Here is a 26,899-nt window from a genome sequence, read left to right as displayed (position 1 = left end):
TCAGTATCTTTGTTGTGCTGTGGCCTCACTGGCTGCACTATCCCAGACGGTCTAATAAGTGCTGCATGAAAAGGGATAATGGCTTTCCTCAACCTGCTGACTGTGCTCTTGTTAAAACAGCCCATCCCAACACCTGGTCCAATATTTTTGTGCAGAAGCACATAACCAATCTATAACTGCACTGTCACTTTAAGACCTGCCCAAATTTCTAGGATGAGGCAGTTGGAATGTGAATGGTGATCTAGGAGGTACTGCTCATCAATCTAAAGTACCTTTAGAACTTCCTGTGCTGTGTTTCAAATAATGTAAAAGTCTGAAACAAGCAGGTGTCTTGTCACCTTGACTACTACAATCTACTAATGGAATACTACTGAATTCCATGTACTAATGGAATTCTACTGTAACCTGCCTCTTACTGTCACACCATCTCCAAAGCTAAACATATAATTACAAACACATTTAAAGTAGTTCTTTAATATTACAGACTTATACTTTCAACTATACTAAGATCAAAATGAGAGAAATTTAGTGTAGAAAGCATTAACTCTACACAATGAAGGCAGACAATCCAGAGAAATCTGATGCCACAAATGCCCATCTAAATGCCTGAGTACTTACCTTTGAAATTTCCCCTTTCAAAGAGAAGCCTTACCCTGCACATTGAGCTACATGCTAAAGACTTATTCCACTGTAAAGTTCTGTCATTCTTTACAAAGATCCTTCATAAAATGCCCAGGCTTTTCACAGAAGAAGCCAATTCTGGCTACCTGCTGTCCCAATATTAATTTTGCAAAACATTACTATCTGGAAGGGCTCCCGGGATATCAAAAATACTCAACTTCAAGATAACATGATTAAGGAACATGCTATTTCTAGCAGGATTTAGCTTAATCCTGCTAAATAGCCTAGGTTTTTTAAAGGAAAATTAAAAAGCCTCACACTGACATACAACTTCTAAAAAGATAACACAAGAGCAACTAATTTATGTTAATTAGAATATGAGTAATATGAGTATTTTCCAAGATTTCTCAAACATTTCTTGCTCTTTGCTGTCCACTTAATACTACCCATATCTGATCTTTCAGCTGTAAAATTAAAGAAGTCTCACTAACTAGAAAGCTCTGTTGCAGTGCTACACAGTAAAAGCAGGATTATGTAATCACACAGATTAAGGAAGAGAGTGCCCTACTGAAATTAAAATCATCCTGTAAGACAATATATGCTTCATGGTAGACCTCAAAAATCAAGGCAAAACACACTCTGGATGAAGTTTTAAACATTTGTCCAAGCTTCATATGGGATAGAAACAAAAAAATAAAAATACAGAGCTCTACATCAATGCGGTAGGAAAATATACAGTCATTTTTTCTCATTAGACAATCACATTGATTACCATGGCATCATTAAAAATACTAATTTCAGACTAGTCCCCCACAACTTTCCATAAGATCAAATTAATAAAAGTAGGCAGAGTAATTCTTTCCACATGGCACTTTTCATTGCAATTTACATATTGAGGTTTTCAGATATCAGGAAATAAGGCAAGATTAAGAACAACTTTAGACTTCAACACAGATTTTATATGGAAGTTTTATATATTATTTTAAAGTTAGATATTAGTTATCCAATCACCTTTCACATGAGAAAGATAAGATGACCTTAATATTTTTCCTTGCAGATGATCAGCAGTAGCTGTGTGAACTTATTTCTGATTATCTATTTCAAAGCTCTTACCTTCCAAAACAGAATACTACAGTGTCGACAGAAATGCAAGGTGTCCCCGTACTGTTCCTTTATTGGGTAATATTTCTGAAGTGCAAAGTACATCAGCTTCCAGTCAATGTGACCTTTCTCTGACGGAATCAAATGCCTACAAAACTAGATATAAAATTAATATCTTCCTTTAAAACTGTTGTAGTCAATTCAGGTGAAGGACAGGAGAAGGTGGAGAGAAGATAGTTAAACTGAAGTTTTGTAACTAGAATTCTTTTAAGTCAATATTATGACATCATACATCTCTGCAAAGCAGCAAGAGAGATCTGGCCACAAAAAAAGATGGAAGGCAAAGACTAAAAATAGGACAGTGCATATTTGCCAAGAAAAACTAGGCCATACACAGCTGATCTAATTCTACTGTCTCAAAATTATTCTAATTATAGTCAAGAAGCATTTAACAAAACAGTATTTAGAGCTATAAGCAATTAATTTTATCCTTCAAAAAAACCTAAACCACTCAGGAATGAAATTTAAAAACATGATTGTGCATTATGGATAGTGGCTTTCTGTTAAAGCATTATGGATATTTAAGTAAAGATCTTTTCATTTTAAAAGCATATAAACATTTATTTTTCACATTTGGTTGTGATCTTTCTAGAAGGATAGCAATTATCAGTGATTGATGCACTTCTTGAGGACCTAATCTGCATATACAGATTAGCTGCTCCACAACAGCTATTTCTCCCCATCTTGAGAGACAGACAAGGTTTATTAAGTATGCATTATAAAAGACTTCTGTTCCACTCAGTGTGGATTAATGCTAATACATCGAGGGCTTTCTTCATTCAGAAGACAATTTCTGAATGGGGAGAGAACAGCACTGCCTTTTTGATTTCAGCTACACTTCACTTTGTTTCATAATGGCTCTCATTTTTTTCCAAAAGTGCTCTTCAGATATCAATTTTGTTTTCATGGTTGGCTCAACAAACACACTGCAGAGAACAGAAAAAAGCAACCTAACGTGATTCTGTGGCTTACTAAGCCAGTACTCTTTTAAAGAGGAGAAGCAGAATTTAATATGGGAATATAATTAGATAATAACTTAAGAAATTGAATGCGAACATTCAGGGACACACTAGAAACACTGTGTACAAGAGTACTTTATGGGGCACAGGGACAGCTAATTTCACTGAAACCCTTCAGGATCTTTTTCCCTGCATTACCCTAGTATAAAAAGTTCCTATCTAAGTTTTGTCATTGTTCGACAGAGCTTACCTCATCTATCCTCAAAATCCACTCAACTGCTACATAAGCTTAAATTTCTTATCCTTGTAACTTCACCTGGAATTCTTCTGGGCTGCTCCTGAAGAAGGGTTTTCAGTTTGCTTTTGTCTGTCTAGTTTTTCCACAGTTAATCTAAAACCTTTCATCTCACACAAAAAAAAATAAATATCTTATTTGGGTTAATGGTGCATGAGTTAATTGAGCTTCACTTCTGTCCTCCCCATTACAATAATACTTAATCTGGTAATCACCAAGAAAATTCAGCCTGCCAGATTTAAGAATGGCACTTTGGCATCCTCCAGTACAGAATGTACTAGGTTTCAAAAGTTCTTCCTCTAGCTCTGATGAAATACCTTCTACTTTCTTAGGTTTATTTTCACCTAGTCTGATTTTTCCCCAGCATTTATTAATGTCAGAAAATGAAGACAGTTCTGGAGTCATTCCTAGATTAATGTAATGCTCTTTATGAGGAAGTGACAGGGAAGTACTGTTTCTGTTATTAATTTCAAAGTCTTCTTCATAAAAATTCAATTTGGCTTTTCCAGAATTTTTATATAGCTTAAAAGTTTGAGCAACTTGTCTGCCTACCTTAGTTGGTAAAGCAAGCACTACTTCAGAGGTACCCCCTACAACACTGGTTAGGCAGTTTTTTAAAAAGCACATCTTGCAATCATTGTGCTGTAATCGTGAGTATTCTCTGTACCTGGGGCTTGATTCCTCCTATATATTGTATTCAGTGTGTCTATGAGTTTAGGCATTTACTTTTAAAAATAATGCAAGGAAACAGCCCAGTAGTTATCCTAAGCATCCAGTATATCACAGATATGCTGAATGCAATATGCACGAGGAATCAAGCCCCAGGTACAGAGAATATTCAAGATTACTGCACAATGATACACTTATTTCAAAAAGGGCAAGTTCATGCTCCATTATTAGTATATGATATTAAAAAGGTGACATTTATACAAATAACAGAGTTTCTTACCTGCTTTTCTGCAAAATGGTACTGGCAGAGTTTTTTCCACAACTGTCTGTCTTCACTAAGCATGTACAAAGTTGGGGTCACTTGACCCAGAGTGATAATGTCCCAGCCATCAGAGAACCTGTATAAGATGTTATTCAGCATATGGAGAGGGAGATCGCTAAGTGTAAGTCCATTGTTGACTTGCTGCAAATAAGAGTTGAAGACTTTTAGCTACAAAAACACGACAGTATAAAGTACAAACAAGATTCTTTACTTTAGAGGCATTTTAAGTCTTAGTTTAGTTTTTTCAAATCATTGAGTAAAATATATGGTTAATGCTTGAGTACAATTAATCTCTAACTGCTGTTGAAAATCTAAATGACTAATGGTACAGAAGAAGCAACAAACTGTAAGCTTTAAATTTCAAATAATTTTTGAAACACTTCTCTCAAAACAATATTATGCAGTCTTGAAAATTATAATATAGTCAATTTCATCTCTAGTATGCTAAAGCCTTAACTATAAGAAAGGCATGAACCAATTATTTCTAACTTGTTGGATCACTACAGTTTCTCAATTTTTATTAACAAACCAAATACATGTCAACTTGCCTTAAGACTAGAGTACAAAATGGAATACAGAATACAGGACTGAAGACCAGAGATACAAAATGCTTTCATTTTTTAAGTCAGAGGCAGAAGAGAACAGGATAAATTCTGAAGTCTAGAGAAAGCTCCCCCTCATTTACAGATGAGAAGATCTGCAGAGGTGACAGATGAGAGCACTGAGAAAGTTTTCACTAAGACTGCACACCTCTGTGACCTGTAGTGGGGCTAGCTACAGCACAGCTCCTACATGACCAAAGCTGGAGCCCACAGTGCCAGGTGGCAGAGGCCCAGCAGGCTGGAGGCAGTGTCCCAGCTGGCAGGGAGGACCATGAGCAGCTTTTTCCTCCCAAATTTTCCCTAAACCAGGACACAGCCCCAGAGAGCAGAGCTGCCCTGTCACAAGGTGGTGGCAGCACAGCAGCCCTGCACCCACAGGCTCACACTTCTGTTTCATTCACCTTGCTTAATTAGAGACCAGGCTTTCCACAGAGTCATCTGATACAAACACTGCTGAGGATGAATATGTGAGCACTACACATGCAAGATTTCTCAGGGGCTATTTCAGCCAGTGTAATACAGCTCCAAGGGAAGTGTCACACTGGAAGGAAACAAGAGCAGCACTAACTGCACTGCCTCAGGAGTGTCTGTGCTGTAGTTGCCTGGCACATGAAAACTGCTGAGACCAGGTTTCTCATTTCTCCTTTCTCCTTTCTATTCCAAAAGTAGCTGGTTTATTCAGATAAACAGCTCACACAGAAAGGACAATTTCAAACTTTCATAGCTGAAAGACAATAGATAAAACGCTTGTATGACTTTACAGTGAGCAGTATCTCATAGCGTTTCTTCCATGAGTAACCCAGTCAGATTAAAAAAAAAAAATTGTCTGCTAATCATCAGAACTTTCCAGTATAAAACCCTGGAACAGTGCATACCACATGCTTTGAACAGAGTCACATGAGAAGACTCCAGATGCTGAAATAATTATCTTTTTTTTTTTTTTAAAAAAAGCAAATGTGCTAATGAATAAATCTGTAGAATTGTTACTTGAGTTGATACACCTCCAAAATGTCTTTCAGATTTCTATTTCTTCAGCTGTAGAAAATTTATTTTTGGACTAAAATTGGGGCATTTTTCCTATGTCTATCTGAAAAACTAGAGACAATTTTTTTAAACTTGAGTGGGAAAAATCCATCTATACATCTCTACTACAAAGCAGCAGTACAGATACTGTAGCTTTTCTCTAATGAAAATTGCTATTAAAACATTAGAAAATTAAGTTGATGCTGATAAGTTAATTTTACATTACTCCTTTATAAAGCAAAGAAGTAAAACAGCTTAAAATGCATTTGAAACTTGGTTCACTTACAAATCCTCATGCAATATTCAACATAATTCCTCTCCCAAAATATTAATTAACATGATTTAATAATATACCTTGTTCATCTGAAGATTTTTTAATTGTTGTTGCCACAGAAGGATAGTTTCTAAACGGCAAATCCAAATATTGATGTTGCCTACCAACACAGATTTTCCTACTCCCCTAATCAGTATGCAAAGAGTAGAACTCAGATCCTGTAGAAGATCTTTGATCAATCGTGGATTATATTGGTCTTCCATAACTGGAAAACAAACCAAATACAATTTTGGTTGACAGAGTAAACCAAGTTAATTAACACTTTTTTTTAAGATGAGTTAATTACAACTCAATTGTCTGTGTACAAATAACAGCCCTAATCCCCACCATGACATTCATTGGTCCTATTCCTTATACACAAGATCAATAATAAACAATTACAAAGACAAATTTGATACAAAAATTAATGCTATGCACTTAATAAAGCTAATGCTAAACAGGTAGTTATAAATACAATTTCTTCAGTTCAAAGCAGACAGAATAACATCTCCATTTAATGTGGTTACTGGAAAAAAAAAAACAATATAATGTAATGGCTTTTTCTTAAAATAATCTAAATGTATATTTTTGAGTCTCAGTACATCATGCAAACTTAAACCCAAAAATTTTATTAACCTAAAAGCTTTCACATTTTGTGAAGAGTATAATTTAACAGTAACCAATAGTTTTCGAATAGAATCTAAATGTCACTTAATTTCACAAACCCGGTTCAATAGACTTTATTCAATAACTAAAAGAAAATAACTCGCTCCAATCATGGGATGGGAAGTATCAAAACTGGCACTAATTAAGTATGCTATTGCTATGCCTTACAATGTAAAAATGGTAATAAAACTAACAACAACAACAACAAAAAAAAAATCAGTTAATAGCTTAGTTACAGCAATTAAATCTGAACAGTGAGATTACAAATCCTTAGGTCTTACCCTTCTGCACAATTTTGTCCAAAATGTTAAAGTAGTTCTTCTGTGCTGCACCACTCAGTGAAGTTAACTGGGATTTTGCAATTAACTGCAAAAGCTATGACAAAAAATTAAAAGTCAGAAGAATGACAGAAGTAAAGGACAGTTTAAAATGCACATTTAGTGCACCCATACTTGCCTACAACAGCCTGCATTGGCATTTTGTGAAAATTTAACTACAAAGTTCAGAAGACAAAGTAAGACGTGGAAAGCTTTAAGCATTCCCACTGGCATCCTAATAACAATTTCTGAAGGATTTACATTTTCAAAGTACTGTTCAAATACTTATCTCTGGTGCTTATCTCTGACAAAGCACATGACACAGACTTTATGAGCTGCAGTGAAGCGACAGAGAGAGTCTGTTTTGGGGGCCACAAATACAAATGTGAACTTGGATGTGGCTGGGTCCTGAAGTCCCTGACAAGACTTGGTGCCAGGAACATCACTCTGAACTGTACCAGCTATGAGAATTACAGTTTCTGAATGAAAGTATCATACTGGTCAGACTGAAGTGTGATGGATTTAGTGCACTACCTTCTACTCGTGGAGAGGAAATATCCTGTTTTGCCTAAACTAGGGAAAAAAACTATTTCTGTATTAGACCTACACCAAGCAGTGAACAAACCGTATCAGTACCTTTCCCTTAACTATTATAGTAAGAATCTCCTAGTTATCCACACATCTGTCTCTGAAACCACTGTGAGAAAATAAGTGACAAGACCAGTGGCAATGGTTTAGGGCAAAATAATCAAAACAGCTGTCCTGGCTTGGTCACATCCTGTATTGCAACCTAAGATAACAGCTTAAGATTTTGCTGCACATAATGCCAAGCTATAGCTACTAGAGGCAGCCCTTGCCCATTCTGCCACATTTGCTTTTATGTTTCAGATGACGTTTCATAGCTGATAAGAATCATTAGCTCTTAAAAAAAAAAAGAATGGTCTCTTATTATGAGAGACTTTGATGCTGGGACACAACTGCAATGTTTAGAGGTGTGGCACTGAGCTTGGCAATTGCACTTTGTAACAACGAGTTCAGAACAAGGGCTCTCAACACAGTGGAAAGGGAAAGCACAGACCAGAAAACAGCAATCCCTACCGAGTGCTCTGGTGTAGGGTAGCATCAAGTGTTGGCACAGAGGATGAAAGAGACTAAGCTTGCCAAAAATTATATTGTATCTTCAATTCTAAAACATCAATTTGACACTTCACTCAAAATTAATTTTGCTTAGGAGGAAGAAAGAATACACCTGTTCTGACCCTGATTTAATAATGTTACTTCTGGCTTCTCTGCACAATCTCTGACAAAACATTATGTACTATGAAAGAAAGAAATCATTGTCCTGATATATTTAAATACAAACACTCTGGACTCAAAAACTGTATAAATAGATATCAGGATTTTTTGTTGGCTTTTTCAACGCCTATTAGCTTGATTAATATTTTAGAACACACCTAGAGATCTCTGGCAGTCTGCCAGTTCAAGCAAGCAGGTACATTTCTCTTGATTAATTAAGAAAAAAAAAAAAAAAATCAATTATGTCACTCAGTCTAAAGATCAAATCAAAGAAACAAATTCCACCTGACTGATTTTAATGAAGATTCCAATTCCAGTGAAAGTTAATATGCAAGGATTAAGACAATTTTACCAAAAGCAAGGTAGCAGGGAGTACAAGTATCACACACTGATGCATGCAGAGACATGGCTTATGTTGTCTGCTAGAGATTGTAACTTTCAATGGATCATCTATTTACTCAGACGGACAAAACCCACCCATATCAAATTCAATGTATCAGAATTTAACAGCTACAGTTATTAATACACTACAGTACCAACAAATAAGAAAAATTTACTGATCCTACCTTCTTTCCCTCACTGCCCATTCTAAAAGGGTTTTGGACAGACATCAATATTAACTTTTAATAATGAATGGCGTATTTTTAGTTAGTTGAAGAATCATCTTAATGGTCTGGGATCAAAGAAGAGCTAGAGTAGGGTTTGGTCTTTAAAAACAGTTTTCTTGATTTTATCTTGCTATCAACAAACAGCCACCACCCCAGGGGAACTGATGCAAAGACATGATAAAAGTTTTGTATTTGTAAAACAACTCTAAATTTTAAATTTGCAAATAAATTCTAAAATATTTAAAGGGTTTTGAAAGTCTATCTACTATTTTAAATTCAACCAGATTTCTTACGGTCTGCTATTAGCAGAATAATGGTTTGGATTGCAAAGCCAAGTTCCGAATTTTAAAGTACTGCTCCTTCCTCAATGATCTTAAGCTAGTTGACTAAGTCAACATTTTATCTTTCTTGGTGAACAGAAGAAAAACTGGTCAAGATGCTTATGCTGGACTTTGCACTTTGAGTTGATAAACTGTTTTGAGCAACCCAGTTTAGGCCCTGCAGCATCTAAAACAAGTGTAAAATTCTAGATCTGCTTTTCTTTTACCCGCTTGCTGCTTAAGTGAGGTGCCCAAGGCTGACACCATTTATACCAAATCACCTCTTCTAAGTGCTTTGGTTTTTCTTCTTCCTACTGTTCAAGGCTGCAAAAGCTGGGGAAGGATCAAGGCTCTCGATTCTGCTCCCAAAATAGCATTAAAAAGTAATGTTCTAAACCACAACACATACATATATCAAAAAAACCCCAAACCCTGCAAGGGGAGCAAACCAGGCAAGTACTCTAACCACTAGCCTGGAAGCAAATCCTTTTTGCTTTGTTTCCATATCTCTTGTTTTTCTGAAAATACAATACATTGCCTCAGCTTCACAGGGATGAATAGAATGTGTTTTCTCTCCAAATAGTCCACAGCCTAGTGGTAAGGGTGTTCTCCTGGTATGTTTATTTAATTTTTGTGTCTTTTCAAGTTCTGGATGCATTCCAAGAAATACAATCCTTGTGAACAGCCTCACCACTGAACAGAACTCTAGTCCTGATCTGACTCACATTCTGAGCTTCTCTAGGAGTTGGGACATGCACTTTACTACCTTAAGTCAGATAATAAAATAAACCTGGGGCTAGAAAGAGATCAGTACCCCCAAAACAGGCATTTCCGAGCAGGCAGCTGGTGAGGCATTGAGGTAATTAAGGCTGGAGTCTCAATTTTAAGGAATGTTAACAAAGATAAATGCATAGATATCTATGATTAAAAAAAAACTGCAGTGAATCACAGGAGTGGTAAGAAGTAGCAGAAGATACATAAATAGCAAAAAATTTACACATCAAGTATTCTTCAGGAGACTGTTATTTGAAACATACTTGAGATGCAGCAAAGTACATTTAAGATTAATAACACTTTGCTATATTTGGTTGTATATAAATTATTTTACCTTTAAAGAGAGTTCATTACCCAGACTGATAAACAATTGAAACTACCATCAATGTTGTCCTCTAAATATCACAGCACACTGGCCATCCTCTGAAAGCTGTAGGTTTTTCAGACAGCCATATGATGAGTTTTCACCAAAGAAAATTGATTCAGTTTAAAGCTGCTCCTTGCATTATAAACTACATATGCTCAGTGTATTTATACCATTACAAATCATCATCTGTTCAGTGCCAAAATATTCCTTTTGTACACTCAGGCACATCAGCAAACACATTTTTATAATATGCATATAAAGAATGATCTTACTTTGACCACATAATTGAACCTCCTGATGTCCTGAATTGCACTTGAAAAGTCTAAGCGGTTAAAGGCTTCTCCCAAGGTGCAATAGCCATGTCTCTGAGAAGGGAAAAAATACACTTTAAATGGAAGGAGATAAAATTGAGCAAAACATTCAGAAAAGCACTCTGGCATGAAGCTGATGCTAATGGATACCATGCTGCCTGGAAATACAGTGCCTCTGTACTGAAGAGTTATTTGTACCACACGAAATTAAATGAAACCAGATACACAATTTGTAACTATCAGGTATGTAGGCAAGGTCTTTCAATTCATACTAAATGTGTAATCTGGCATCACTGGTATTTGATTTCCCTGGGAATCTACTCCACTCTTGCATGGCCACTATACTGGCACTCCCTCATGGCTATCAGTCCCCATTTGCCATGCACAAGGAAGAGCTTGCTTGTACCACTGTCTGAGCCTACAATTCTGAGAATTATCTGATCCACACTTGAGGGTGAGAACACAGCTAGCTGCTTCTGGGATCAGAAGAAAAATGGTCTCAACATCTAGAAGTTATTTTCCAGGCGCTAGAACCTTAGGCACTTTTTTTTTTATGCACCAAGAGTAAGAGCAACTGCTTTTTCTTTTGGTACATCTCCACATCCTAATATGAAAATGGAAGTTTCAGAGGCTGTTGAGAACAACTCAAGGTGGCAGTAGCAGCCAAAAATGACATTGGATTATGTAAACTCAGTACATTTAGAGCCACAAAGCCGTATTGGAGCCCAGGACCAAATATACTGAGGCTAGGAAAATCTCTAAGTGGTAAAAGAGAGTCTTGCAGAGCAGTGTGCTACTATGGGTTTATTAGCCCAGGGAAGGAGAGGGATAAATAATTATTTAAAGCTCATTCCTAGACAGACTTCCTTGGTAAATTATGGGATGGTGACAAATTTTGAAGTACAAATAATGTTCCTTTTTGTGACCCAGTGAGGGCCTCCCCTGTATCCCAGTGGGACTGAACAGTTAAGAATTCACTGCAGAGTGGTGGTGATAATTACTGCCTGTTGGTTAATGACCAAATTGCACTGCTTGTCATTCAGCTGATACTCCTAAGACCCAAGCACACTGCACATTTCATTATATGCACACCTTGCTTACCTAATAGGAATGAATTAATATATACAGTCAACAAAACTTTTGTTGAAATTTAAATATTTGTGGCTGTTCTCTGGCTAAACAGTTATCATTAGTTCATGCTTAAAACATTAACATAAGAGACATTTTCCTGAACAGATTTCTCTGAAACTACAGGTCTACCTTTCCCAGTATACCATCATGACAAAGTTAATCAAAAAACATCTCCAATTTCATTTCAGCCACACACATGCACTTGTTTTGGTTTTCTTTAATTTCAATGCTCTCCCATAGCATGTTTTACATGCTGTTATCAAGACTTTCCTATCTTGTAATTTTGCCCCAAAAACTAGCATCCAGTTTGTGAAAAATGCTTCCTTGTTTTGAGATCATTATTTCAAAATCAAGAAATATCAGAATCTAAGAAAAACTAGAGCCTCTAATTTATGTTGTAGATTAGCTTAAATTGTTGCTCTGAATTTCTTGGTTCATGTATACTTATTCCTTGCTACTTTCTTAACCTACTACTCTAAGCTTTTAAATTTATACAAATAATTATTTGAAAGATTAGTGCTTAATTCTAAATATTCCTGGTTTCTTTTTCATATTAAAAAACTCAAACAAACCTGAAAGGTCAAATATTATAAGGTAACCAAAATATTCCGTCCGCTCTCTGAATGGACAAGGAGCAAAAGGAAATACTCACATATCACTAGTACACCAACTTCTGCACAAGTAGGAGAAAAAAACTCCCAGAGATATGGTTATGAAGGACACCAATGCATGATTTTAGGCTATTTGTATTTTGGCCTCTTGTACTTTGAAACCTCAGATTAACCTAATCATTCAAAGCACCACAATGACTGGCAACAGTCTGTTGTCCCCCAGCTCCTCCTTACCCTAATTTGAGATAGCACAAAGGGAAAAAGCATGCCTGAGACTTTTGCAGACCAATCTAAGTAACCTCATCCAGAAGATAAAGCACAAAGAGGGCTGTGAATCTGGTGAAAGGCTTTAAAACACCCTTCAGATGCAAGCAGTCTCTAGGTCACTGGTCTACAAGGGCTGCAAAGTCTTGCAGTATGTCCTTTCATGTTAGCTCTCCTCAACAGCACACACTTCCTGAGTAAAAAGCTCTGTATTGTCTCTCTCAGCTCTAAAATGCAAAGCTACTTTTGCCTGCATGACTACATTTATCAGCCTCACTTCATTCCCCCTCTCCTGGCTGGCATTACCATCTGGATGTAAAACCTCCTTACTGGTGTTCAAGTTCCACACATCCCAGATAGCCATGGCAATCAGCAGAGGAATGAAACTCACACTTCAAGACAGTTTAATCTCTACATATAATGGATGTATTTTGACTCCTGACTTTCCAAGAGGTCACTCCAAGAGCTTTTATGTTCCTTTTACATGTACATGATACAGATTATATCCCAAAGTGAAAGCATGTGGACTTTGTTCAAAATAAAGATCCTCTTTGTAAAGTTTGAAACTGATGTTTTACTTACTTCCATTCAAATTTACACCAACATCCCAAAATATCAGGAGGCTACCTGCAAGCAACTTCTTTGGGGATATTTCTCTCTTTTTGCAATGACTTTCAATTTTAGTTCAAAGAGACAGTAGAAAGATAGATGGGCTTGGAAAAGTAGAGTGGAGAACTGTATGTCTGTCCTTACAAGTTCCCACATCTCTGCCACAAAGACCTACCTAGAAGTCACTGTGCCAGCTGTCTTTGCCTCACCATGTCCAGTGTTGCCAGTGAAGAGAGTTAGGTAAAGCCCCTAACACCACAGGCGAAAAAATACTTTTTTTCCAATATACTATCTGTCAATTAAGAACCACAAAGATTTTAGGAATTGACCCAAACCATGCAGACTTACTTCCTTGGTGCTTTCTTTATGAACATAAATCCACTTTTCACGATAAAAACCTAAAATAAAAATCAAAATACAAGCATTTTAGTGTTCCACAGTAATACGTTCCAGCAAAGCTCAACTAAACATACAATTTTCAATAAAATGTTTCATAGGTTAGCAGAACATTTTAAATGAGGGAAGCTGATAAAAGGCTGGAAAAGAGAACTAAAAATTTTCACAAGTTATGGACTTCATGAAAATAATAGAAAAATTACATAAATGTTTTTTAAAACAACAGGAGTTGGCACGCAATTGGCAGATTTTTTACAACTTTTGTCAGCTGTGACCAATCACTGACATAACAGTGGTACTAGATAATTTCTAACCTTTTTTTTAATACAACAGGCTCCTTAGCATTTGAAAGTACAGCAGATATAGACAATGCTTGTGACCCTGACCACTTCACCCCTTTAATCTATTTTCTTCTGTACAGGTGCCTGCTCTACACTTGGTTCAACCAACTGCAGAGGACTGCAGGGAAGTCAAGGATACAGGACTAACAAAGGCAACCAGGCTGACCTTCAGCTTTTACAAGTCTCCCATGTTGTCAAATGAGACACACAGCCCCTTGAATCTTCTGAAATACCTGAAACTCAGACCAGCCTGGAGAAGCTTGCAGCTTTCTGCAACACCAACTCTCTAACAATTTTGGGGATATACAAGTAACAGATCATTTCAAGATCAAATCATTAGAAATGCCAGTGGTTGCTAACCAACTTACCTTTTTTTACCTACTCTACCAAATTCTCTGCTTCAGTAAGTTACTTGTTGTCATACACATTTGCAGTCCAAAGTACAAGTGATCTTTTGCAAATGAGAACTGATAAAATGACTTCCATATTTTAATATTTTAAAAGGGGCTTCTTTTCAAGAAATTCAATCCTGATAAAATCTTCATGAAGATGTATGATTATGATATTTAAATTAAATATATTTATTTATTTTAATTTATTTATTTATGAACTGATTCTGGAGTTGTATGACTAATTAGAACTTCAATTAAACAAAAATAGACCATCTGCTTTGCGAAGCAGAAGCTCCCAAAAGCATCCAGAAGAATTTAATCTAAAACTAGTCCATAAAACATAACCATGGTTAGTATCAGAAAACACCTAATACTCAGGAATTACTATTATTAAATGAATTACCTTTGGGTCTTTGAAAAAAAATCCAACACAAGTAACACAGGTAACACAGTTTCAATTAAGACATATCACTTTTGACACCAGAATTTGTTATCAGTACAGAAATAGACATAATTTGGAAGGCTACTCTATAGGTGACTGTAACATGGCTATTATAACATTTCTCTGAACCTACATGAGTCTTCTAAAATAAATGAAAATATCCAGCCTTACATTGTGAGTCTGTGTTACTCCTAAAATGATCTTTTTTCCTTTTCTTGGCTGCAAACTCACAGTCTTCAGTATTGTACACTTCTTCACTCTCACCATCCCCAGATATGATACTGAAATAAAAATATCTAATTAGAATAGCAGTAATTAAATATTTAAGATGCATACATCTTACAATTTTCTGCATTAAAGTCTCCAGCTGAAAAAGAAATCATATCCTTAATTAAGACATTCTACCTCATTGTCTATAGCAACATGTATCTGGAGAGATATCTTTTCTTCCCAGAGGGTTTGAATTTTGTGCCAAAGTGATTAAACACACAAAAGTATCTCCCAAGAGGTATCTTGTAAGTCATTACTGACATTCAGGAAGGAAGGAGACAGAACAAGCGGGACAACTTTAAAACTCTGCAAAGTTCTGGTGTACAAAAATCCATTATTTGAAGTGGACCAAGCCTTAACTGCACACAGGTAAAAAGTCTGTGAATAATTATTGCACATCGTTGCATAGGCAGAAAGCCAGGAAAGAACATCTCTCTTACTACTGTCACCTCTGGGGCAAAGACAGTCTTTCTTTTAAGAAACTCTCAATTCACAACTCTGCACATTATATAGGTGTCATGGCACTGTTTTACCCATGATTTGTACAGCAACAAGAGCCAAGTGGTCAGTTTCTGCCAGAGAGACTCAGTTCCACCTTTGTCACTTCTGACAGCTAACTAACACAATACTGAGGACTATACCAAATGTTTACATATATTGAACATATAGAGTGAATATTAATAAAGACACAAAAATTATTGAAAATATTCTTTAATAAGCTAACATTTCTCTGTGCTACAGGAAATCTTTACAGCTTCATAAAATTTTCTTTTTAGTTTTGCAGGTAACTATAAGGACCAGCAACAAAGATAAGAATGGGTGTTGTCTTTTTTAGCACTGAGAAGGAAGATACTTCATATGAAGGCCACGGTCTTGACAGATAAGAAGAATGAAAGGATATACAGCAATGAAGTTTAACTGGAGGATTTTTTTATTTCTACATTACTGCTCTTTGGCAACAAAGTTGTACATGAAACTCCTCACATTCATTACTATTTTTAATCTAAATTGCTTTTTATCACTGCCAGTTTGAACTTCAGATTAAAACAACTGAACACTGTAAACTGAAAAACAGAGGGTTTTTTTCCAAAATAATCTGTATCTGGGCATTAAGTGACAAAAATCAAGTTATTTTAGTCTATTGCTACTAGCTTACAGAATTAAAATTTTCAGGTTTGAACCATCTGTTAGACAACACTCTAAAAAATTTTTGGCTTTTGAGTTGCTCCAATCAGTACAGTCAAGCTCAGCTTAAACATACACAAGTAAAGATGATTTAGAAAAATAAAGTTGGTTCTCATCTCTTTTTTTCAGGATTTAAATGTAACATACCTCTGCATTTAGATAGTGCTCAATCCAAGGTGATGGCCTTAGTTCAATCCTTAATATTTTTAAAGCACAGGATAAAGACTCAACAACTTAAATATTCTATGCAACGTGCCAAATATCACATCTGGTCAAACAGCAAAAGAGTTCAGAGGGAAGAAACCAGCAAGAGACAAAAGCAAAGCAACTGACAAAAGCAAAACATCAACACAAGTTATTTGATTATGTAACATTCCAATCCATCCGTTTGGGTTGTCTTTTTTACCCCCCAAAGCTATCATAGATGAAATCTCTAAACTCACTAAAATTAATTTAATTATGATTTAACATATTGGCTGCATCACCACATCATGTGAGAAGCTATGGCAGAAGCTGAAGAGTTGCTACAGAAACAGAAATTGAGCCCAAAGCTCCAAGAGCTCTATCATCCTAAAAACGGATACAAGACTAGGGAGGTAGGTCCTGATACTCTGCAACATAACCCAAACAGCACAGAAATTCTCTCATCCCCCTTGACCCCAGGCAATCAATGGCGAGAGGATGGGAGGCCACATTCCTGAGGGCCTGCTTAGAAGAAGAAGGTTAATATGTAAAGATTCCTCCTTTTGCTCCTGGATCAAAGTGTCTCCCTAGAAAGTAATTTAGACCAGTAACATACCTGAAGTGATTTGAACCCACTCCTGACACCCCTATGATACACTTCCTCAAGCATATATAAATAACTAAGGCAGCTTAAGGAGTCAATAAACATATGGAATTTTGAGGATGAAGATGGTTATTTCAAACATCTTTGTCTGACATTCAAATTTGCCTGTGACACAACTCAAGCCTCTTTAGAGAAAAGACAAATTGGACTGTTACCTCTGAGGATCTTCTGATATGTGGCTTTATTTCCTCATGTTCTGTCCCACTTCAGATAGAAAGTCTTTCCCTACTCATCTGTAAACAACACCACTCTTCTGGACAAACCTTTTGTCTGAAAGCAATGAATGAAAGCAAGGGTCCACCAGACATCAGAAGAATGGGATAGAAATACAGAGTTACCCAGTGACTGCTTGCATTCCTTCCAGAAACCTGCAGAGCTGCTTGACAAGTAATAAAGCTGTTCTACTGTTCCAAAAGCACCCCCTGCCCCCTCAAACACCAAGCTAAGATAGAAGAAACCAAATCAAGTGCTGCATGTGCCATATGGTGTAACAGAAGCCTTAATTTAATGTTTTTATTATAATACTGCACGTGATACTTGAGTGCACCTGGCAGGATTTAAATACATACATAATACTGCCAATTTACAGCTATTCTTACTCTCTTGTCTTGATGACGCACTTCATAAAAAATTATTCTAAAGCTTTTAAAAGCAAAGTGCCTGGTGTCCTTAGAACTATAATATCTTAGATAAATCATGTAACAATTTCAGTTTTTCCAAAAAAAGTAATTTCAGAGCGATATTTAAATAACCTCTTGGGTATGACACTTAAAATGATGGAAAATGTGACAGGGCTATCTGAGCTCCAACTATTTTCCCACATCCCCTTGCTTCTTTTCATATGGCCCTCAAGCCATGCAATTATATACAGAGACACACTGAGTACTTTAGAAGTGACTCTCACAGCTTGACCATGGAAAATCCTCAGCTAACTGTATGCACCAAATGATTTTGTCATTTGGTGTTATCCAATTAATGTTATCCATTAATAGATTCAAATCAAAGGACTTCTATCCAGTGCCAAAATCACTCTTGTGAACACTGTATCTCAGAATTAGACAAGAGACACCACAGACCAAAATTACCACCCTGCTAGCCCAAGTAGTTCATATGGACCTAACACACAAAAAAGTAAATATCACCATCATGAAAATCTTATTAGTCTAATTCTCTTTCTTTAGCCTCAAAAGGAACACATAAGACAGCCTTACTCCTAAGCTGCAGGCTATTGAAAACCACTTGCATACAATTCTGTGTGGCAGTTCCACCCCCACCAAGGTTCTCTCCATCACCAAACTTCAAGAACACAGTGCATAGCAGTGGAAGTGTCTATCTTTGCTTGAATTTACAGGCTGTCATGGCCAGCATTCACACCACAGAATGCACACAGCCCAAGTCACATTTCCAGCTACTATATACCTTCAACACAACACTAATTCAGGAGCTGGATTCACCAAGGCACTGGATGACTAATAAAGCAAAGTCAGAAGTTCTGGTTAAGAACATATTCTTCAAAATAAGTAACTTATGCATCTTTAAGATTTATTTCTGAATCTGTTTGTGATTAGATCTTTGTAATTTCTGAAGAGAAAGTATTTGCAATGGGTAAAGGACAAAGTTTGGCCAGCAACTTTATCTACACTTTCACAGAAGACAACAGAAGCAAAAGTAAAATGAGTTTCATTCAACTACATAGCTTGAATTTATTTCTTTGTAAGGAAAAATGGCTATAATTACTCCTTTAAACACAACACCAAAGTACTGCCTTCAGAAGGATATTTTCTTCCTTCCTACAGAATATTTTAATGAAAAGAACTATTCCTTACAATGGATGTAAATGAACAAAATCCTGCTAGAAATGTCAGACTGGCATACAGCACCATCTCTATTCACAGGGCAGCTTAAAGAGAGACAAATGGATATTTTTGTACAGTTTACTACATGTTTCTTCTACAAGGATGCATTTTATCAAGTCTCATTCCTTTTTTAGTGCTACATCATCTTAACAGATCTCCTAAGCCGAGTTATTTTCAAATATGCACCATAATTATTTCCAAATAGCATAAGATAGTACAGAGAACCAGCCAGCAACATCTTACACTGCTGCACCACAATGTGCAGCCCTGCCCATGACATAGAACAACCCCAAGCCTGGGTATATGCTGAGTACATACTGGATAGGAAGCAGTTTTGCAGGAAAGGAGCCAGGAGTCTTGAGGATAAGTAGCTGAAAACAGGTCAGCAGTGTGCCCTTGTGTTGTGTTCAGCCAACTGCACCCTGGTTTGAGCTATCAAAAGTGCATCCTGAACTGAAAGAAGCAAACATCCATCTTTATTTGGCATGAGTACTCATCTGCAGTGTCTAGTTTGGGATTCCCCAATACAGTGAAAATCATTGTCATGCTGGAACTACTCCAGTGGGGAGTCACCAAGGTACTGGAGCACAAAGGTAAGAGAACTGACCTTGCTCAGTGTTGAGAGCTGGTGCTGGAGGGAGATATGAGTACTGTCAGTTTCTAATATGAGGCTATAAATTAGATGGACACTGTAAGGTTGGAGGAGGTGGGCAGTGGAAAGTCAAGTGGTAATGGACAATCTGTGATAAGAGAAATTCTTACTAGACTGAGGGGGACAGGGAGAAATGGCACAACATAGGACAGGACAACAACAACAAAATAACACTGACAGTAACAGAACTTAAAACAGGAGCCCAGAGAAGAACTTCCATTCTTGGAAAAGAACAAAGCTGAACTGGGCAAGGCCCCGCAGAATCTAACTTCAGCTGGCCTTGCTTTAAATATGTGTTTCAACCAGATGATGCCTAAGGTCATTTCCACCGTAAATTGTTCCAAAATGTTGCATAAATTAATTGCAGTTTAGCAGCAGAACTTAAATGGCATATAAAAATTTCAAGTTACAATCAGAGATCTAAAGTTAAAAGTGTACTGAAATTATTTCAAAGTAGTGCTACTATGCCAAGACATACCAACTTGAATTCTCTAGTCTGAGTTTGAACAACATACATTTTAGACTGAAGCAAAATTAAAAATCAAAAATTAAAACCAGTTTTTGGCTCCAGAAGAGTTCAGTTCTGGGGTCTTCCAAGACTAAGGAGGAAAAAAAATTAAAAAAAACCAATCCAGTATTTTTGCTCAAAGAAGCAATAAAACTACCTCACCTTGCTCTTTGAGGAAAAGATACATATATACATTTACAGGCACACAATTACAAGCAAAAGTCTTAATGGTATTTACAAAGACTGCTAATTCCTTTCATACTTACCAAATAGTATTATTTAAACAACCTACATGTTACGTATATTTTTAAGCAATTTACACAGTTGCTAATTACTTACTAGATTTCCCTTTAATAATATACTTGGCAAATTAAGATATGAAAGAGGGAAGATTTTTTTTCAAAGGTATTTAAGGCAACTTTTATGTTGGAAGCTTACTGAACATTCCTCCAGACAAAGTTTTGTATCCACGGTGGCCAGACTGTGTGGATAAAAAACTCCAAATGAGATCAGTGACAGATGAACAAAAAGGAAAAAAGGCATGAAGAAAACAGTAGGTTAAGCTTAATAATAATGCTTCACTGCTTGGTAAGTCCCTTGAGGATTGTTCCACAAATTTAGAAAGTAGGTGTGTGATTACAGCAAGTCCTAGCTTCACAGTAAACTCCCTCTCTAAACCAGATAAGTTATCATTTATTGGACTAACAACAAAACACTGAATGTTCCCTTTCCTCATTATGAGCACATTATGCTGGAATTTATGACCAAGAATGCTGTTCCTGATAATTACTTCTTTGTGGAGAAATTTGTTTTGACAAAGCGATTTACAGCACACCAGACTGTGGGCATTTGCCTCAAGTATTACTTTATTTATCTAAGCTCTTTCTCACCTGTCCTACAAGAGCACATACAGTCATATATTGTGTTAGAGAATGAGCAGTAAGCTACCACTGATTGTATATTTGGAGCAAAGGCATTTTATGGCTGGCACAAACTAATCCAACACACACTCAGCAGAAAGCCTTCATTCACTTCCAGGTAACAGTTTAATATGCCTGTTGCACTTGCAATTTACAAGTGTCACTTTTATCTTTAAGTAGTACTCAACAGGCATTGGGGGACAGGGTTTTTTGGGGTTTCTTAAAGTGTTTATTGTTTTATTATTTTGAAAGACATAAAGGGTGAGAAGGGATCTGGCTGCCTCAAATAAGCAACTCACAAAGCAGTGACAAAAGAATCTCCACAGGAGTCTCCTGTCTGCCTAACTAACAAAACACATGACTGCATTTGTATACAGATGACACCAGCTACACAAACAATTGCAATCTGAATGGAAATTAAGCCAATTTTGCCTTCCCACCTGCTATTAATTAATGCAGAATCACTTCCTTTTTTAAACTTACACACTGTGGCTGATATCATTCAGCTGATTATTCCCATCCTCAAGTGCAGGTCTAAAGGGTTCACATCTTTTCCATCCATCTTCTGTTTTAACCCATCTCCATCCAGGGGATCTCCAGTCTTGGCCCAAAAACGGCATAGTTTCACTATAAGCAGCAAAAAGAGATTCTTTGTCTATTATTTATTTTAAAAAGTTTCAAAGCTTCCTGTTATTATTTCAATTTTCTCTTAGCGTTAAATATATATATATACATACATATATATATACACCTTAAGGAAAGTTCTCTGTAGAGCATCCTTTTAAGAAACAGATTCAGTGGTTTAAGTAGGTTTTTTATTCTCTAACCATGTTCTTCTTGTCTTTCAGGATTTATTAGATTAAGTTAGATTTCCTTGTTCTTTGGAGAACAAGGAAAACAATCCTGGTAGTCAAAGAATGGAATGATACCAAAAAAAGCAAATTTGTATCAATTGCATCATTTGTAATCTGCTTTGCCATGATCAAACAGATCACTGATTTTTATATGTGACTAATAAACGATTTTTAAAAGATTAACAGCTCACAAAATCAATGTTGCTCCTTTTTCTAATCCTTACAAATACTGGGTTTATGGTACAATGTGTAGTGATGTTTTGGTAAAGGAATTTTAACATTCCTAAAGATCTTTTTAGGTTGTTGCTGAGGATCACCTCCCATGCCAGCCTCTTAAGCAGATACCAGGACAAAAGGAGACTGCAACAAAGTCCACTGTGACATGTCTCCAGAAATTCCTATGAATAGATGCAGGTCACCACAGGTATATTGCTCAAACAGTGTTCTGCTACCATTTTTCAAAAGTGAGATTCACTTCTGACACATTAAGAATTTGAACTAGGCAGTTTTCTATACTCTGAAGACTCTAACCTTGGCAGCTTTTACCCTTTTCTTCCAATTCATCACACAAGCATATTGCTCCCTAGTTTAACAAGAGATTTCACATGCAAGCTATAGAGGGAAGATAGCATTATCATATTTGAAACACATGTTAATATACAACAGTAACAGCTTTGGTCATAATAAATACGCATTTCCTAATATTTTTTCAACTTGAAAAAATATTAGACCCCATCAGTAAACATCACTATGAATTTATTTAAACATTTGCCTAATATATTTGTTAGAACAGGATAAAATGCCAGAAAAAAAACAGGTTAAGTGAGCCAGCTGGGTTTTTCTTTATTTAAAGAAAGTGCACAGCATGCAAAACAAAGTGCATTGCATAGGCTTCAGGATTGACTAAAGTCCTCTTCCTACTAATAACTCAGCTTTCCTCTGCTCCTAACAAGAACCTTTTCTAAAATTTACAACATCCGTTCCGACAGTCACAACAAACTTTATTCATGTTGATCTGCTTTTCCAATCCTTTTACTGCTTCCTAGGAATAATATGAACCACAAGTTGTTTAGTCCTCCCCTCATACTGGTGTCTTTATCACAGAATGGTTTAGGTTGGAAGGGATCTTAAAGATCACCCAGTTTCAATCTGGGTGACACCTTCCACTAAACCAGGTTGCTCAGAGCCCCATCCAATCTGGCCTTGAACACTAAAAAGGATGGGATACCCACCACTCCTCTGGGCAACCTGTGCCAGTGCCTTATCACTCTCAGAGGAAAGAGCTTTTTACTGAGACCTAACCTAAACCTACCTTCTTTCAGTTTTATGCCATTCTGCCTTGCTCTGTCACTATGTGCCCTTGGAAGTCCTTCTCCAGCTCTTTGTCACTCCTTTAAAGATCTGGAAGACTGCTCTAATGTTCTTCCCAAAGCCTTCTCTTCCCCTGGCTAAACAATCTCAGTTCTCTCAGCCTGTGTTCATAGGACAGGTGCTCCAGCCCTCCTCTGGACTCTCTCCATGTTCACAGCCTTTCTAAGGTGGGCATTCCAGAGCTGGGTGCAACCCTGCAGGTGGTATATGAGGAGAGCAGAGCAGAGGGGCAGAATACCTCCCTGACCCACTGGCCACACTTCTTTTGGTGCAGCCCAGAACACCTTTGGCTTTCTGGGCTGCAAATGCACATTGCTGACTCATGTTGAGCCCCTTGTCAACCAACAGCCCTGAGTCCTTCTCCTCAAAGCTGTTTTCAATCCATTTTCCATCCATCCTGTACTTGGGACTGCCATGACCCAGCTGCAGGACCCAGGACTTGGCCTTGTTGAGCTTCATGAGGTTTGCATACACTCATTTCTGTCCTGTCAAGGTCCCTCTGGATGGCATCCCTTCCCTCCAGCTTGCTAACTGCACCACACAATTTGGTGCCATCCAAAAACTTGCAGAGGATAACTCAATCCCACTGTCCATGTCCCCAGCTAAGATGTTAAACAGCCCAGTCCCAATTCCAACCCCTCTAGAATGTCACTTGTCACTCATCTCCACTTGGACACAGAGCTGTTGACTGCAGCTCTTTGAGGATGACCATCCAGCCAGGTCCTTATCTACCCAGCAGTGCACCTGCCAAATCCATGTCTCCTCAGTTTAGTGACAAGGAATTTGTGTGGCACAGTGTCAAATACTTCTCATAAGTTCAGGCAAATTACATCAGTCACGGTGTGACCCTGTATGACCTCATCCACCAACCCTGAAATCCCACCGTGGAAGGCCGGCAGGTTTGTGAGGATATGCCCCTGGTGAAACCATGCTGGCTGCCATCCTCACACAGCCTAATGAGATCCCAACACCCCACTCACCCGGGCAGCTCCACAGACCTCCCTCCAGACCCCTCAGTGCTGCCCGCCACGCCTCGCCCCAGACTCATCTGTCCCGACTTTTACCACCGTGTCCCACACCCCTTCGGCCCCACATGCCCTTAAGAGCCAACCCCAGAGTCCTCTAACCGCGACTGCCCACGCTCAGCCCCAAACCCCCGGGCCGACGGGGCTCACACACTCGGCCCCACAGGCGCCCTCCGGACCCGCTGCGGGCCGGGCCGTGCTCAGCTCTCCCCGCTCCGCGCTCACCTGCCGCCGCTCCCCGCCCGGCGCTCGGCCCGGGCCCGCGGCTGTTGCCGGAAGTACCACGGGCCGCGCTGGCCACGCCCCCGCCGCGCTGATTGGCCGCCGCCCGCCGCGCTTGTTGCTACCCGGCAGCGCGCGCCGCCATTGGCGCGGCGGGGCGGGGCCGTCTGCGCCCACCCGCGTCACGTGACAGGCGCCCGGGGCCGCACGTGCCAATGTTTTGGTCGGCGGGGGCGGGGCGCGTGGCGCGCGCGGGGCGGGGCGTGGCCGCGGGGGGAACCCCGGGTGTGACCCCGAGTGACCGCATGGGGACCCCCGGCTGTGACCGCATGGGGACCCCCGGGTGTGACCGCATGGGGAACCCCCGAGTGACCGCATGGGGACCCCCGGGTGTGACCGCATGGGGACCCCCCGGGTGTGACCGCATGGGGAACCCCCGAGTGACCGCATGGGGACCCCCGAGTGACCACATGGGGAACCCCGGGTGTGACCGCATGGGGAACCCCCGAGTGACCGCATGGGGAACCCCCGAGTGACCGCATGGGGACCCCCGGGTGTGACCGCATGGGGAACCCCCGAGTGACCGCATGGGGACCCCCGGGTGTGACCGCATGGGGAACCCCCGAGTGACCGCATGGGGACCCCGGGTGTGACCCCGAGTGACCGCATGGGGACCCCGGGTGTGACCGCATGGGGACCCCGGGTGTGACCCCGAGTGACCGCATGGGGACCCCCGGGTGTGACCGCATGGGGAACCCCGAGTGACCGCATGGGGACCCCCGAGTGACCGCATGGGGACCCCCCGGGTGTGACCGCATGGGGAACCCCCGAGTGACCGCATGGGGACCCCGGGTGTGACCGCATGGGGAACCTCCGGTGTGACCGCATGGGGAACCCCCGAGTGACCGCATGGGGACCCCCGAGTGACCGCATGGGGACCCCCCGGCTGTGACCGCATGGGGAACCCCCGAGTGACCGCATGGGGACCCCGGGTGTGACCGCATGGGGAACCTCCGGTGTGACCGCATGGGGAACCCCCGAGTGACCGCATGGGGACCCCCGAGTGACCGCATGGGGACCCCGGGTGTGACCCGGAGTGACCGCATGGGGACCCCCGGGTGTGACCGCATGGGGACCCCGGGTGTGACCGCATGGGGAACCCCCGATTGACCGCATGGGGACCCCCGAGTGACCGCATGGGGAACCCCCGAGTGACCGCATGGGGACCCCCGAGTGACCGCATGGGGAACCCCCGGGTGTGACCGCATGGGGAACCCCGGTGTGACCGCATGGGGGACCCCCGGATATGACCGCATGGGGGACCCCCGGTGTGACCCCGAGCGACCGCATGGGGAACCCCGGTGTGACCGCATGGGGATCCCCGGGTGTGACCCCGAGTGACCTCATGGGGAACCCCGGTGTGACCCCGAGTGACCGCATGGGGAACCCCGGTGTGACCGCATGGGGGACCCCCGGCTGTGACCCCGAGTGACCGCATGGGGGACCCCCTGGGTGTGACCCCGAGTGACCCCATGGGGAACCCGCGGTGTGACCGCGTGGGGACCCCCGGTGTGACCGCATGGGGAACCCATAGGGATCCCCTCCCCGGTGTGACCGCATGGGGAACCCATAGGGAGCCCCGGATGTGACCCCGAGTGACCTCATGGGGACCCCCGGTGTGACCGCATGGGGATCCCCGGGTGTGACCCCGTGTGACCCCATGGGGACCCCCCCAGTGTGACTCCCCCCTGGTGTGACCTCAGAGTGACCCCTCCCAATGTGACCCCTTGGGTATTTTCAAACATTGTAACTGGCCTTAAATTCTGTGCTATAGAAAAAGGCTTTATTATTTTAATTATTTGGATGCTTGGGATTGACAATACTACAGTTACTGCAGCCTGTCCCTACATGGAAGCAATCCTTAATCTTCTTGCTAGTCATAAGAAAATGGAGTTTATGAGTTTATGAAATAATTTCAGTGTCATGACAGCACAGAATTCAGCAAAGACTCAGACTAGAAGGGCTTCTTTCCTGTCTTTGGTCTTGAAAAACTTACATGAGTGATTAATTTTGGTCTGGGATTCATTGTGTTCTTAATATGTTACTTTTAATAATTAAACTAGGATTCTTTCCTTTTCTTGAAGACAGAAATAAAAAGTTGGATACACAAATCTTTTTCAAGACCCCATTATCCTGACACAAACACAGGCATGGCAAAGGTGCTGCCTTTGCATAGCCAGAGGCTGCAGGCCACTCTCTGCCATTGCCTGATTGAAAAGTTTCCCACCTTGTCCAGCCCATGAAAGGGTGGGGGTTTTTTGTTTTTTGGTTTTGTTTTTTTTTTTTTTTCTTTTTGTTTGGTTTTTGGTTTTTTTTTTT

General features: G+C 39.8%; 3 protein-coding genes across 4 annotated transcripts in view; 1 reads left to right on the top strand and 2 right to left on the bottom strand.

Annotated features, from left to right (window-relative positions):
• TDRP (testis development related protein) overlaps nucleotides 1–14,968 on the top strand; it is a 55,775-nt gene extending 40,807 nt beyond the window's left edge. Inside the window, exon 4 of the mRNA XM_056486739.1 lies at nucleotides 14,057–14,968. Within this exon, the coding sequence (XP_056342714.1) occupies nucleotides 14,057–14,266 (210 nt within the window). The 3' untranslated portion in view covers nucleotides 14,267–14,968. The remainder of the gene's footprint in view (nucleotides 1–14,056) is intronic.
• Nucleotides 1–24,604, bottom strand: part of FBXO25 (F-box protein 25) — a 30,620-nt gene extending 6,016 nt beyond the window's left edge. For both annotated transcript variants that reach the window (XM_056486737.1, XM_056486738.1), the window contains exons 1-9: nucleotides 24,524–24,604; nucleotides 21,532–21,675; nucleotides 14,982–15,091; nucleotides 13,588–13,637; nucleotides 10,586–10,678; nucleotides 6,913–7,006; nucleotides 6,007–6,191; nucleotides 3,986–4,168; nucleotides 1,735–1,878 (exon numbers count right to left, since the gene is read on the bottom strand). In XM_056486737.1, the coding sequence (XP_056342712.1) occupies nucleotides 1,735–1,878; nucleotides 3,986–4,168; nucleotides 6,007–6,191; nucleotides 6,913–7,006; nucleotides 10,586–10,678; nucleotides 13,588–13,637; nucleotides 14,982–15,091; nucleotides 21,532–21,668 (996 nt within the window). In that variant the 5' untranslated portion in view covers nucleotides 21,669–21,675; nucleotides 24,524–24,604. The remainder of the gene's footprint in view (nucleotides 1–1,734; nucleotides 1,879–3,985; nucleotides 4,169–6,006; nucleotides 6,192–6,912; nucleotides 7,007–10,585; nucleotides 10,679–13,587; nucleotides 13,638–14,981; nucleotides 15,092–21,531; nucleotides 21,676–24,523) is intronic.
• Nucleotides 24,416–26,242, bottom strand: LOC130250550 (protein pygopus-like). Its single transcript, XM_056486308.1, has one exon. The coding sequence runs from the start codon at nucleotides 26,240–26,242 to the stop codon at nucleotides 24,416–24,418; it is 1,827 nt and encodes a 608-aa protein (XP_056342283.1).
• Between the last annotated feature and the right edge of the window lie 657 nt (nucleotides 26,243–26,899).

This window comes from Oenanthe melanoleuca, chromosome 3 (genome assembly GCF_029582105.1).
Source record: "Oenanthe melanoleuca isolate GR-GAL-2019-014 chromosome 3, OMel1.0, whole genome shotgun sequence".
NCBI lineage: Eukaryota > Metazoa > Chordata > Aves > Passeriformes > Muscicapidae > Oenanthe > Oenanthe melanoleuca.
The sequence above is the reverse complement of the archived record's forward strand: the minus strand, read 5'-3'. Positions and strand labels throughout refer to the sequence as shown.

What these genes read in the sequence shown, in the direction of transcription:
- LOC130250550 (XM_056486308.1), bottom strand. Translation starts at nt 26,242, where the DNA reads ATGGGGTCACACGGGGTCACACCCGGGGATCCCCATGCGGTCACACCG.